The 14,411-nt window shown below is 39.8% G+C and overlaps 1 protein-coding gene across 3 annotated transcripts in view; it reads right to left on the reverse strand.

Annotated features, from left to right (window-relative positions):
* The window catches only part of LOC132405510 (testican-1-like), a 486,455-nt gene that overhangs the window by 174,715 nt on the left and 297,329 nt on the right, over positions 1-14,411 (reverse strand). For all 3 annotated transcript variants that reach the window (XM_059990381.1, XM_059990379.1, XM_059990380.1), the window contains exon 4: positions 4,697-4,811. In XM_059990381.1, coding sequence (XP_059846364.1) covers positions 4,697-4,811 — 115 coding nt within the window. The remainder of the gene's footprint in view (positions 1-4,696; positions 4,812-14,411) is intronic.

Below are 14,411 nucleotides of genomic sequence, written 5' to 3' on the forward strand. Positions count from 1 at the left end.
AAAAGGAATGCTGAGCCAGTGGAATCACAGAAAACAGTTTACACTAACATGGCTGAGAAAGTTTGGTTTGATAACTAATATTTAATTGATAATGGAAATGAGTGAAGTTAGCTTAATAATGTCATGTTACTGGACTGATACCCCAGAGAACAGGAGCTCCAATTCCTCTATGGAAATTTAGGCATAGCTTTGAAAAGAATTGGAAGTAATAAAGTGGTTTCAGTATATGTGATCATGCAGCTTCCAGGCTGTTATTTATTTCCAGGCTTAAGTATGCCACATAAAGAAGATAATCTGCAGGACCATAATTATGAACCATTTCTCTGTCCATGGATACCATCTGACCCACAGAGTATTTGCAGAATATTTTGATCTTTTTGGGATTTCTAGCAACTATAGGTTTTTAAATTTTCTTCCCCCAATACCATTGCACATGACTCAATTGTATCAGTATAACAATGGATAATAAAGGCCAATAATATCCACATTGCAAAAATAAATTTCAGCCATGAACATTTAATTTGCTTATTTATTAAGATACAGCATGGCCCTTCCAGGCCTTGAAGCCATGATGCCCAGCACTCTCCCAATTTAATCCTTGCCTAATCATGGGAAAATTTACAATGACCAATTAACTTTTTAAAAAAATATTATTTATTTATGAAATTTTAGAAATTACAAAGAATAAATGTGGTAATAAAATAGTAAGAAAAATAATATTAACCCTCCCCCCAACCCTTATCTAAAGAAAGAAAAAAAAAGGAAAGAAGAGAAGGATTGCCTGGATATCGGAGGATCCCCACATGCTCCATGGAGTTCAAAATAATTTTGATATTTATTTTTACTTTCCCCAATTACTGTAATTTTATCTTCAAAGGATCTATGTATTTAATCCTATTTTTTGTAAGTATGGGAACCAAATTTTCAAAAATATATCATAGTCATTTCTTAGATTATACGTAATTTTTTCAAGTTGAATACAACTATGTATTTCATTATTCCAACAATCCATAGTTAAATATAAATCAGATTTCCAAGTAACTGTGATAACTTTTTTGGCTATTGCCAATGCAATTATTATAAATTTTTTCTGATACTTATTCAATTTAAATTTCGTTATTGTCCCTTCAATATCTCCTAATAAAAATAATAGTGGACTATGTGGGAGTTGTACTCCAAAAATTTGTTCCAATAAAAGTCTTAAATTTATCCAAAATGGTTGAATTTTAAAACAAGACCAAGTAGAATGTAAAAAAGTACCAATTTCTTGATTACATCGAAAACATTGGTCAGACATACTTGAATTCAATCTATTTATTTTCTGTGGTGTTATATATAATTGATGTAAAAAATTATATTGTATTAATCTAAGTCGAACATTTATTGTATTTCTCATACTATCAGAACATAATCTTGACCAGTTTTTTCCATCAATTTTAACATTCAGTTCAGATTCCCAGTTTTGGGATTTTTTATTTAAAGTATTGGAAAAATATGAGTTAGGAAAATCTTTTATACAATGGATTAAAACTTTAAATACTAATCCTCAAGCTAAAGTAGTTACAAATGGTCAGATTTCAACACCATTTTGCTTAACGAGGTCAACTAGACAAGGCTGCCCATTATCACCTGCTTTATTTATATTGGCAATAGAACCATTAGCTGAATTAATTAGAACAGAGTCAGATATTGGGGGCTTTAGAGTTAATCAAGAAGAATATAAGATTAATTTATTTGCTGATGATGTTTTGATTTATTTAACAAACCCATTGCAATCTTTGCAAAGATTATCATTTAGATTGGAAGAATATGGGAAAGTATCAGGCTATAAAGTAAATTGGGATAAAAGTGAAATTTTATCCCTTACCAAAGGAAATTAAAATCAATGTTGATTAGCAACTCAATTCCGAAGGTCAATAAATGGGATAAAATATTTAGGTATTAGAGTTGATAATGATGTAAAAAATTTATACAAACAAAATTATTTGCCATTATTAAAAAAAATAAAAGAGGACCTTGATAAATGGATGATGTTACCAATAACATTAATAGGTAGAGTTAATGCTGTAAAAATGAATATATTTCCTAGATTGCAATATTTATTTCAAACTTTACCAATACAATTACTTCAGAAGTTTTTTCAAGAACTGAATAAATATGTAAGTAAATTTCTTTGGAAAGGTAAGATGTCAAGAATATCATTGGAAAAATTGACATGTAAATTTGATTTAGGGGGGTTAGAACTTCCAAATTTTAAGAATTATTATAAAGCAAATCAACTTAGATTTATTGCATCTTTTTTTGATGAAGAAAAACCAGCATGGATTAAAATAGAATTAGATAAGATAGGAGAAAATATACCAGAAGATTTTATATATAAATGGGAATCCAAATGGATATGGGAAAAAAAAGAATCTCCTATATTAAGACACTTGATTGATTTATGGAATAAGGTAAATATGGACGATGAGATAAAGAAATCTTTATTAGCAAAAAGAACTTTGATTCAAAATAGGCTTATTCCTTTTACAATGGATAATAAACTTTTACATAATTGGTTTCAAAAGGGGATTAAATATATAGGTGATTGTTTTGAAGGAGGTATATTGATGTCGCTTGATCAATTAAAAAATAAATATAAAATATCAAATTTCTGTTATTTTCAATTAAAAGCCTATTTACGAGAAAAGTTGGGACAAACAATGTTGATGCCAAAACTTAGTGAAATAGAAATATTAATTCAGAAAGGAAAAATTAAAAAATTTATATCTTGTATGTATAATTTGATTCAAAAGCAGACAATTAAATTAGGAATACATAAATCAAGACAAAAATGGAAATGACCAATTAACTTGATAACTGGTATGTCTTTGGACTGTGGGAGGGAACTGGAGCACCTGAAGGAAACCCACACGGTCACGGGGAGAACTTACAAACTCCTAACAGGCAGCAGCAGGAATTGACCTGTTCAGCATTGTGCTAACCGTTAGACACATTCAGCTTAGCCCATGCCCTACTGCATTATGATTGTAAATAGGCCCCTGGCAAATGGCCTGATCAAGCAGCTATCAGATGAAAATTTTAATTGGCGAAGTTGAATTTCTTGCCCATGAACTTCTACTCCTGGTTCACTTTTGGGTTTTAATAAAGCTCAAAGCAAAATAAATTGTTCATAATTTGAGTTTATAACAGGTCTCTTACACTTACACCATTCAGCTTGAAATCCTTTCCCCTTTATTCCCTTGTTGCATTTCATGATATTCCTTACGCGGAAACCACTCAAACAGGCTGTAAGGAAATTGTTTTAAGCTCTGCAATGCTTTCTTTTTTCCTTTATACTTTCAATCCAGGCACATCGCTTTTCTAAAAACGTTATCAGAATTTGAAAGATCAGCTTTGTTTCCTTCTTCATTTAAAATATCAGGCCACATAGCATGGTTTGTCACCAGCAATGCCTCACCAGTTCACTGATATTCAACAATTTTGGCAGATGTCAGTCTCAGAGTCAAGGGCACCCACTGATTGTTCAGGACTAATGGAGACAGAATACATCATTATGCTTTGTCCCAGAAACAAAATTTTTTTGGGAATCTGATGGTGAAGTTAGTACTCAGTGTCCTATTCTATGTTTCACTTCTTATCAGAGCTGAAACACCATCAACTTCAATGATGATTCCAGTCCTGCAGATTAGGAGGAAAGAGGAAGACAAGCTCTTCTCCATAACTATCTTGCTTTATAAATTATTCTTCAATGGCTTTGTATGTTTTGAATTCAATTAATTGTTTAATGTTTAAGTATTTGTTAAGATTTTTGTTCTTTAAAATGTCAGGTAACTAATGGCAGTCGAGACACAAGATGCTAGAATCTGCAGCAAAACTAAAGAGGGACTGAAGAGGCACTGTAAGTTTCACTCCACAAATGCTCCCTGATTCAATGGGTGAGGTAGCATCTGTGAAGGTGTTGTGTACATATTACTTCAGTAATATTAGAGTCACCTTGTAAATATATTGTTTGATTAAGCATTCTTTGTTGTTTTTATAATTCACTTTGGTTACATGCAAAAATGCATGAATCTCACACATCGTGATGCGTGCACGGCCAACTAAGGCTCACATTGGCTCTCGTATTTTCCTTTGAATTGGCTTGGTGTTTTGAAGTTATAAAACATAACAGAGGGAAATAGACAGTCACAGTTTTGAGTTGAGACCCTTCAGCTGGGCTGGAAAGGGAGAGATAGCCAAGTTTCAAGGTGGGTAGAAGGGACGCAGCACGAGCTTTCCTGTGATAGGTAGATGCAGATGAGGGGTGTGATAGGCAGGAATAATGAGGGCAGAAATGATATCAGAAACTGGGAGGTGACAAAGGGGTGATAATGATGGAATCTGTTAGGAAAGGATGGTGAAGCATGGACTAAAGGGAGGGGAGAGTATATGGTTGATGCACAGAGGGAGAAGGTGGGGAAGGGAAACAACAGAGCAATGAGGGTCAGATGCCTTGCGGCTACAGAAGAAAAAAGGAGTGAAGGGATGGATAGGAGAGCGGTTAGCAGAAGTTCGAGAATTTGAAGATTGTGGATTTCCATTCATTTATCTTCCTATTAGGTACCTGGCTTTATTTTTAGCATTAGTAAACTATTCCAATGGTGTTTTTCTAAACTTTAAGGTGTCTTCAGACCAGTTGTATGTTATTTCTTACCTGTGCATTAGTTGTCTGCGATTAACACAAAATGCCGTTTGGTAGTCATGGGTTACGCAGACTTTGTGTTGACTGCATTTCACGTTTAGACATGGGTCTTTTGTTGGATCCAGGGCTAAGGGAAGAACAGCAAAAACAATTAAATTAAATAAATACTTTCAGCCTATTTAACTGTGAAACACTTTTTCAAACATTCAGTGCCATGCAGTTTTTTAAAATTCTTATATAAAATAGCACAATTCTTTGATTTCACTGTTCTTCTTGCTCAGTGATTGTCCACAAAAATACGCACATTCAATTTGCACTTCAGTTCTGAACAGCCACCTGTGCTTGCATGCTGAGCACAAATCTATTCCCCTAGACACCACATCGTGTGTTTTTTCAGCTCAGCTGGTTTCAACAAGGCCAAATTTTCTGTTGTATCATTAATGTTTAATGCTACATCTATTCACTGGTGTAGTCCTGATCATGTTTCACCCTTGAGATGATCATATGATCAACTACTCTTCCTCAGAACAGCTAACAACATCATCAGTTACCTGGATGCTGATGCCGTGCATTCAGAGTCACAGGTGGTTATTAGTATGACCCAAAAGATGCACAAAGCAAATGATTGTAGATTCTTTGCCTTTCTCTATCCCTACATCATTATAATTGTGATCTCCAGTATCTAGGCCAATATACTCCCTATTATATGGCAGCTCCAAAAATCAACAAATATAATTGTTGTTTTTTGAGATATATCTCCAAGAAGGAATTTTTTTCATCTGGGGAATTAAGTATTTTACTTCAGTGTTTTATTGATTCATGAGTATTTTAATGTGTATATAATTGTTTATTATTTTAAATTACTTTTTAATGATTTGTGACAATCTTAATAGTTTTTAATGTCAGAGACATAAAATAAATGTTCATATTTTACAGCCTGGCTTCCCATTAGGGGTGGGAGGGGAGCAAGTACAGTATGCGCTTTCCAAGGCCATTGTAATTACAGGTCAGGTATGTGCAGGATCAGCCTTCCACATGCAGTCCAGGTGTGTGTAGGTGGACAGGCTGAGACAGATGGAGGTGAACTAAATTTCTGAATGGTCAATGAACCCATGAACACTACCTCACTCTTTTTGCTCTCAGTTTGCACTACTTAATTTCTTTTATATTTCTTATTGTTACTTACAGTAATTTTTATATATTGTATTGTATTGTGGCTGAAAAATGACTAATTTTATGACATAATGTCAGTAGTAACACTGGACAACAAAGATTTTGCTTCCTGAATACTTTTGCACGTAACTTATAGATTTTGAGCTGCTGATCATGAAGATCACCATGAAATTTCCCTACCATGTACTGTTTTGAAAAAAAAAGCCTATATTTGTTATTTCAATTCAATTCATAATTCAAGTCTATTAAAATGTTGCCCACAAAGTAAACTGAAAAGTTTTCTTTCCTGTTCAGGAATGCCTGGGCAAGCTAAGGCAGGGCAGATGCTGAATGGCAGGACAGGTTTTAGAAAGGCAAAAAATTTCCACAAAGGATTTCGATATTTATTCAGACGTTTCCCAAAATAACTGATGTCAAGATTAAGGAAAGCATTTTTGTTGGTCCACAAATGAAACAGGTTATCAATGACAAACAATTTTGTTACGCCCGCAGCCCCCTCCTTTGTGAGAATCACAAGAGCACTAGTGGCGGGGGGGGTCAGTAGACCCAGGAAATGGGAGAGAGACGTGCCTCGTTCCCCGGCGATGCAAAATAACGCGACATTGACCGTTGTCTCTTGGAGACACCTTTGTGGATTGGGGACTATGCTACGTGCAAGCCCTCGGGCAAAGTGGGCTGGTTGAGAGAGAGATTGCATCATCCCAACCTGATTGACATCTGAGACCCCGTGAGGAAGTATAAAAGAGGGTCTGGGGGGGGAACAACCCCTTCCGACGCACCAGAAGAAACGCTAACAATCACGTAGTAGTGGGAAGCCACTTGAAGGAAGCCACGTGCGTTCGGTTCCCTTGCCTGCGAGCCAGTGGCGGGTACCACAGAAACGATTTTCTTGAACTAACAACGGGGAACCAACTTCCCCGATTCAATGGATTTGCTTCATAAAAGACCCGGGCAAGTTTCTTTTCTCACAAATCTCTCTCTCCCCAACAAGTGAAAACCCAGCGGTCCCCAAAGGCTGAAGCCTGCAGGAACTGAGTGACTTTTATATTTCCATTGGACAATATATTATCCCCTAGACAAACGATCGAGCTATTTCTTATTGATGATTATTATTACACCTGCGCTTTTAGATTGAGTATTGACGACATATATTATCTGAATGTTTGTATTAATCTTATTTTTGTGCCCCTTTATAAATAAAGACTTTAAAAAATAGTACCATCAGACATCAACGGTCCTCTCTATCTTTGCTGGTAAGTAATCCAGTTACGGGAATTCATAACAAAGTTGGGGTTCTCGTCTCGAGATTTGACACCAAATTGGGAGGCCAGTGAATCGGGATTGTAAGTCCAAAACTTGGATCTGGTTACGCGGGTAGCCAGACGGGAAACCAGCAAAGATGGACGTGGATGAATTTATAGAAAACCCAACTCTGGAGGCGCTAGAGGCGGCCACCAAATCAGACTTGATAAATTTGGCGAAGGGGTTAAACCTTGCAGAGGTGAGGTTGTCAATGAAAAAGCGGGAGGTGTGAAGGGCAATAACTCAGTATTATATTGGGAAGAATGTGTTTGCAGCTGAGGTATTGGAAAATATCCCTGAAAAGGTACCAGTTAGTGGGACGGCTCAGTTAGAGTTGGAGAAATTAAGGCTGGAACAGGAAATCAAGTTAAAGCAGCTGGAAGCAGCCGAGAAAGAGAGGGAGAGGGAGAGGGCCGAGAGAGAGAAAGAAAGAGATAAAGAGAGGGAGAGAGAGCATGAAATAAGGTTAAAACAGCTGGAGGCAGAGGAAAAAGAGAAACAGAGGAAACATGACTTGGAGATGGAGACGTTAAAGCAAGAGCAATGCGTTTAGGGGTCAGACTGAGAGAAGCGGTTTGATGTTAGTCGGGCATTGAGGTTAGTACCCCCGTTCGAGGAGAAGGATGTTGATAGTTATTTCTTGCTTTTTGAAAAGGTGGCAGGGAATCAGGAGTGGCCCAGAGCACAGTGGGTGGCGTTGTTACAAAGTGTGTTAAAAGGGAAGGCACAGCGGGCATATGCGGTGTTGTCCATGGAGGAGGAGAGTTATGACAAAGTAAAGGCGGCCATTCTCCAGGGTTACGAGCTAGTAGCTGAAGCATATAGACAAAAGTTCAGAAATTTACGAAAAGGGTGGAATCAGATGTATACCGAGTTTGCCTTTGTGCTCTTGGACCGTTGGTGCATCGTGGAAAAAGTGGATGAGGATTATGGGTGTCTCAGGGAGTTACTTTTGATTGAGGAATTTAAAGGTTGTGTTTCGGAGGACATCCGGATGTATTTGAATGAGAAGCCGAATAAGTCCATTTCAGAATTTGCTAGGTTCGCGGATGAATATGCCCTAACCCACAAGACAAAGTTTTCCTCAAATAAAGGTCCCCAGAGAGACCGTGGGAACAATCGAGAAAGTCCGACGAGTGAGGCAGAGGTCCCACCGGGAGCTAACGGTCAGGTTGAGGGGGAAAGGCAAGACGGCCAGAGATTTCCGGGCTTGACCTGTTTTAATTGTGGAAAGGGAGGGCATATTGCATCTCGGTGCTTTGCTCCGAGGAAAGAGATAGGAAAAGGAAAGCCGCACGGGTGTGCCGTGGTAATCAGTAAATCGACAAGAGAGCCCCGGGTAGACAGAGTATGAGAAGGGTCTGAGACTTGTCTGACACATGGAACCGTGTCTTTGAGGAAGGGGGAACCACCAATTCCCGTACAAATCTGGAGAGACACGGGGGCTGAGCTGTCGTTGATCAGCAGTAAGGTACTAGAATTTGGTCGAAAAACGGGCATGGTGGCGGTGAAAGGAATCAGTAAAAGGATAGAAATGGTGCTTTATATAAGGTCATTATGGATTGCGAGCTGGTGTCTGGACCAGTTGACATAGGGGTGCGATCAGAATTCCCGAGAACTGACGTGGACGTCCTTCTCGTTAACGATTTAGCAGGTGGTAAGGTTTGGGCAGCCATGACGATGGCCAGCCGACCGGCGAGTGTTGAGGCTCCGCCCCTAGAGTCCCAGATCTATCCCACATGCGTGGTCACTCGCAGCATGTCGAGAAAGGCAGCTGAGAACGAGAGCAGTTTAAATCTGGCCACTTTTGATTTGGCCGAGACATTTCTACCGACCCTGTACCATGAGGGTTTAGAGGGTGGTAAAACGAAGAGTAGTAAAGTGAAAGAGGGTAAGGGAGCGAACGTAGATCTGCCTTTAGCGAGGAGTAAGGTCCTAGAGGCAGAAAATAAAGATGAGGAACCAATAGAGCGGTTAAGAGGTCCAGAGTTGGACAAGGATGATCTGTCTGGTTTGGCAGAACTGTTTGAAGAAGTTGAAAATTCTAAAGGTGTTCCCGATAATGAAATGAGGGCAGCCCTAGATGAAAAGGATGCCATTACCTCGAAGAAGTCTGCTGGGTTGGCAGATGAGGTTGTTTCAGCCCATGGGGTTGAGTTTACTCCGGAAGGGAGTTGCCCCAAGAGTACCTGGGAGAAACGGGGGAACTTAGAATTTGAAAAGGGTACGGGTATTGAAAGCCTGGAAGAGGCCAATGTCCCGTTTGAGTGTGTCCAAGATGGGGATGCACGTGGTATTGAACCTAGTAACGGAGCTCAGAAAAAGTCTGAGGTATTTGATTCAGTGGAACGGGGCGGCCGTCCTTGTGGGTCAGATAGACTTGGTTCAGTGGAAAAAGGGTTAAGCTTGGTAACTGTGGGAAGTGAGAGTTCCCAGGTGTTTGTGCTCGAAGGTGTGTTCAAAAGTTAATGCAGAATTTAAGAATGGGGAGATGAGAATTATTATTGAGGGAAACGGAAAGTCTGTAGTTCCCAAGTCGAATGAAGAAATTTTAAACCTGGCAGATCGCTTACAGAGTAAGCCGGGAGATAGCGGGGCCCCCCACTCTATTGTTATGCCAGGATGGGATGTGAAAAGGCCAAATTCGAAATGCTACTTGAACGAAGAGTTCGAATTAAAAACCAATAGCCTGAAGGGTCCTGACGAAAGGGCTAGGCAACTGGGTAAAATTAAAGAATTGGGTGGAAATGGTCTAAGCTTGGGACACTGTGTTGATACAATAGCCCCTATGAAAGAGGCAGGCGGGAGTTTACCACGTGGGAACTCACCGGAAAAGAGGCGACGGTTAATGGGGATGCCATTTTAAACAGCAAAGCAGGTTGTACGGGATTGCGACAAAGCCTGTGAATAATAAAGACAACCCCCTTGGAAACCTGCCTGTTCAGTTTGAAAACGACTGAAACGATTAGTATTCGCATAAACTTTTGTAGATACACATAAGCGAAGATCACAACTCCTTAGTTTTGTTGCTGAAAAAAAATAGGTGGTTATTAAGTTGAAGTCTGATGCTACAAGACATTAGTAAGGTACAAGATGTTAAAATATTAAAGGAAATGCCACTGTAATCATTAACCGTTTGGATGCTGAATTAAATGTATACCTGTATTGCTCTGTAGTGAAAAGAAAAGCTTGTGTATTGTGTTAGATTCTAAAATCCTGTAAGACTCTGTACGACTCCGTTTTTAACCCCTGGTAAAAAAACGCTGTTAAGAGGGGAGGTGTTATGTCCGCAGTCCCCTCCTTTGTGAGAATCGCAAGAGCACTAGTGGGGGGGGGGGTCAATAGACCCAGGAAATGGGAGAGAGAGACGTACCGAATACCTCGTTCCACCGCGATGCAAAATAATGCGACATTGACCGTTGTCTCCTGGAGACCACGTTTGTGGATTGGGGACTATGCTACGTGCAAGCCCTCAGGCAAAGTGGGCTGGTTGAGAGAGAGATTGCATCATCCCAACCTGATTGACATCTGAGACCCCATGAGAAAGTATAAAAGAGGGTCTGGGGGGGAACAACCCCTTCCGACACACCAGAAGAAACGCTAACGATCCCGTAGTAGTGGGAAGCCACTTGAAGGAAGCCACGTGCGTTCGGTTCCCTCGCCTGGGAGCCGGTGGTGGGTACCACAGAAACGATGTTCTTGAACTAACAACGGGGAACCAACTTCCCTGATTCAACGGATTTGCTTCATAAAAGACCCGGGCAAGTTTCTTTTCTCACAAATCTCTCTCTCTCCAACAAGCGAAAACCCAGCGGTCCCCAAAGGCTGAAGCCTGCAGGAACTGAGTGACTTTTATATTTCCATCAGACAATATATTATCCCCTTGACAAATGATCGAGCTATTTTAATTATTATTAATAATATAATTATTATTATAACCACGCTTTTAGATTATTGACGATGTATATTATCTGAATGTTTGTATTAATCTTATTTTTGTGCCCCTTTATAAATAAAGACTTTTAAAAATAGTACCATCAGACTTCAACGGACCTCTCTATTTTTGCTGGTAAGTAATCCAGTTACGGGAATTCGTAACAATTTGAAGAACTTCTAGTGGAACCAGAGAAAATCGCATGGAAGGACATTGCTGAAAATTTTATTGGCAACTACAGAGCATCAAGTTACATGCCACCAGATGAGAACATGCTTCAAGCATACAAAATCATGAAGTGCAATATGTCACTAAAGATTCATTCCGTGCATTCGCTTTTGGGCTTCTTCCCTGTAAACCTTGGTGCTGTCAGTGAACTATTGTAAAACGTCAGCACTGTTATGCAATTAAGCACATTATATTCAATACAAGTCAATTTCTTGTCTCTCCAACTCCTGATGTGATACAGGTAGTCTGAAATTATATTTGTGTTTGGCTTCAAGCAGTCTATCATAAACAAAAATGAAACAATTCTGAGGAAGCACCATTTTCAAGTAAAATCGTAGCCCAGTGTAATAAACCTGATTCTGGACACTCATGGAGAGGCCTGTTTCCCTGCAAGTTAAATAGCACCTGCTTGAGCTGGCCTTAGGCTGGAGATGTCAGTAAGGCCCTGATGCACCATCAATAACTCTCGGAGACGGGAGGTGAACGATAGGCTTTTATTAGCTGCAAGAGACCACCACGCAACATCCTGGAGACTGAGGGAGGAGCAGTGCCTCCAACCACCTTTATATAGGGGTCTGTGGGAGGAGCCACAGGAGCAGTCAGCAGAGGGGCGTGTCCAGACAGGTATATGTAGATCACCACAGGCCCATATTAGTTTAGAACATTCTTTTCGTGGTGTTTCTTCCCCCATTCTTTCCAGACTTTGTCCACTCAATCCACATTCGGGAGGTAATTGCGGCTCCTTCACCACTCCTGACCCTCCCCAGCTCATTCTCAGATTCCGATTACAATTCACAGTGCTGCCTTCAGTCTTTCTCGCTTTACCAGCAGACCTCCATGCTTTGCATCCCTTATTACCATGGCCCATATGTTTTCCTCTCCTCCTTTCATAACCATGGAGTGAGGTGAGGAGAAATTTTGCACTTCACATGCAAAAGGTGCTTAAGCAGTGAGTCCTGGATAAAAAAAAATTCCAGCCTTTTACATAAGCTCTGCCAAGTGCCACAGAATTTCCAGTGGAGGATTAGTTAATGCTGCAGAAGATGTTGTATTACCTTTCTTGGGAGTCAGGCCATTGTTGATAAATTATTCTCTTTGTGGTTTCCTCTATCACGCTGTTCTGAGCTGGAATATTGCATTAGAACATAGAAAGATATAAATCTTACAATTGATATTTGCAATTGTTTATTTTCCCATATTATTATTTTAGGGGTTGGATGAGATCCATATACCTTAAAGTTATTACTTCCAAAGCATTGTATCGCTAGCCCTGGTTTTGAATCATTAACAGAACAAAGCACCTCAGGGTTTGGCTTACACTGCTGCCAATTTGCAAATAAGTAGCCTTTCTCAAAATGACTTCCTACAGTTGCTTGTTCTATCCATTATCCTTTGCTTCTAAAGTGAAAGAGAATGAAAGCAGATTACTCTGCTTACAGAATGTGCTGTAGCACCACACAGACCGCTGAGGCTGCAGGCTTAACTTTGCCCCCTGCCAGTCGTATTAAATGTAGAAGCCCAGGCAAAAGTTGAAGGTCACACAGCAGGACTCGATCAAAGTTGGGAAAAGAAGTAAAATTGGTTAATGGTGAAGGAATTACTGGATGATAAAAATTTTCAGTTTAAAAGAAAAATTGAACAAAACTTTGAAGTTTTAAATAAAGCAAAGACCGGGGTTTGGGTGAGGAGAACTGGAATTGATGGAAGCACAGTACTTTGGAGAAGGTGGAATCCTCATATCAACCTACTAACGAGAAAGGAACAATGCACAAGAAAGCATAATTGCAGCATGCGGCATCGTGATATCCCCACACCTGCCTGAGAAGTCCAAGGTCAACAGCAGATGCCTTTTCATTGGCTGAAACTCTTGGACAGTTAAGATGCATAAATTCAAGACGTTCCTCAGTGACTACTGCTTAGCACTCCAGACTATCATCCCCTCAAAACCCATCTCTAGGATCCAAGACCTGGGCCTCCATAACTCCCTGTGCAACTGTATCCTCGATTTCCTCAACGGCAGACACAGTTCGTATGGATTGCTAACAACAATTTCTCCATACTCACCATCAGCATAGATGCAACACAAGGGTGTGTGCTTAGCCTCTTGCTTTACTTACTTGATACCTATGATTGCGTGGCCAAGTATAGCTTCAATGCTGCAACACAGCTGTTGTTGGCCAAATCAAAGTGGTGACCAATCAGCATATACGAGGGAGATCTGAGTGGTGCCACAACCAACAACATCAGCACAAGCAAAGAGCTGATTATCAACTACAGGAGGAAGAAATTGGAAGTCGATGAGCCAGGGGAAGGGAAGTGGAGAGGGTTAGTAGTTTTAAATTCCTTTGCACTAAAGCATCAGAGGAACTGTCTTAGAACCAACATGTAAGTGCCATCACAAAGAAGGCATGGCAATGCCTCTGCTCTCTTAAAAGTTCACACAGATATGGCTTGCAAAAAAAAAACGACAAGCTGCTGTAGATGCACGGTGAAGAGTACCCTGATAGGTTCCGCCACAGTCTGGTACGGAAACACAAATACTCAGGGACTGAAAAGACTACAAAGTGGTGGCTACAGCCCAGTCCATCACAGAAAATCTCTACCCACCATTGAGCACATTTACATGGAGCACTACAAGAAATAAGAGCGCATTATCAAAGATCCAACCATCCAGGCCATGCTCTCCTCTCTCTATCACCATCAGGCTGTGGGTACAGAAGTCTTAGGCCCCTTACCACAAGGTTCAGGAACAGTTATGGCTCCAGAACCTGTGTGCATAACTCACCATAACTCTGAACTGATTCTACTACCTAAAGTCTCCCTTTCAAGGGCTCTTTCACTCGTGTTCTCGGTATTATTTTCTTATTTGCACAATTGTCTTCTTTTGCATATTGGTCAGTCTTTGTTAATGTGCGGTATTTTGTAAATTCTAATCTATTTTCCTCTATATGGTGACAAGAAAATGAATCTCAAGGTAGTGTAACATATATGTACTTTGATACAAATTTACTTTGAATTTTGAACATAAATTGGAGGACAACAAGCAGCAGTAGTAATCTCATTTTTATCAATGAAATAAAGAATAATATA

Source organism: Hypanus sabinus, chromosome 15, assembly GCF_030144855.1.
Source record: "Hypanus sabinus isolate sHypSab1 chromosome 15, sHypSab1.hap1, whole genome shotgun sequence".
NCBI classification, from domain to species: domain Eukaryota; kingdom Metazoa; phylum Chordata; class Chondrichthyes; order Myliobatiformes; family Dasyatidae; genus Hypanus; species Hypanus sabinus.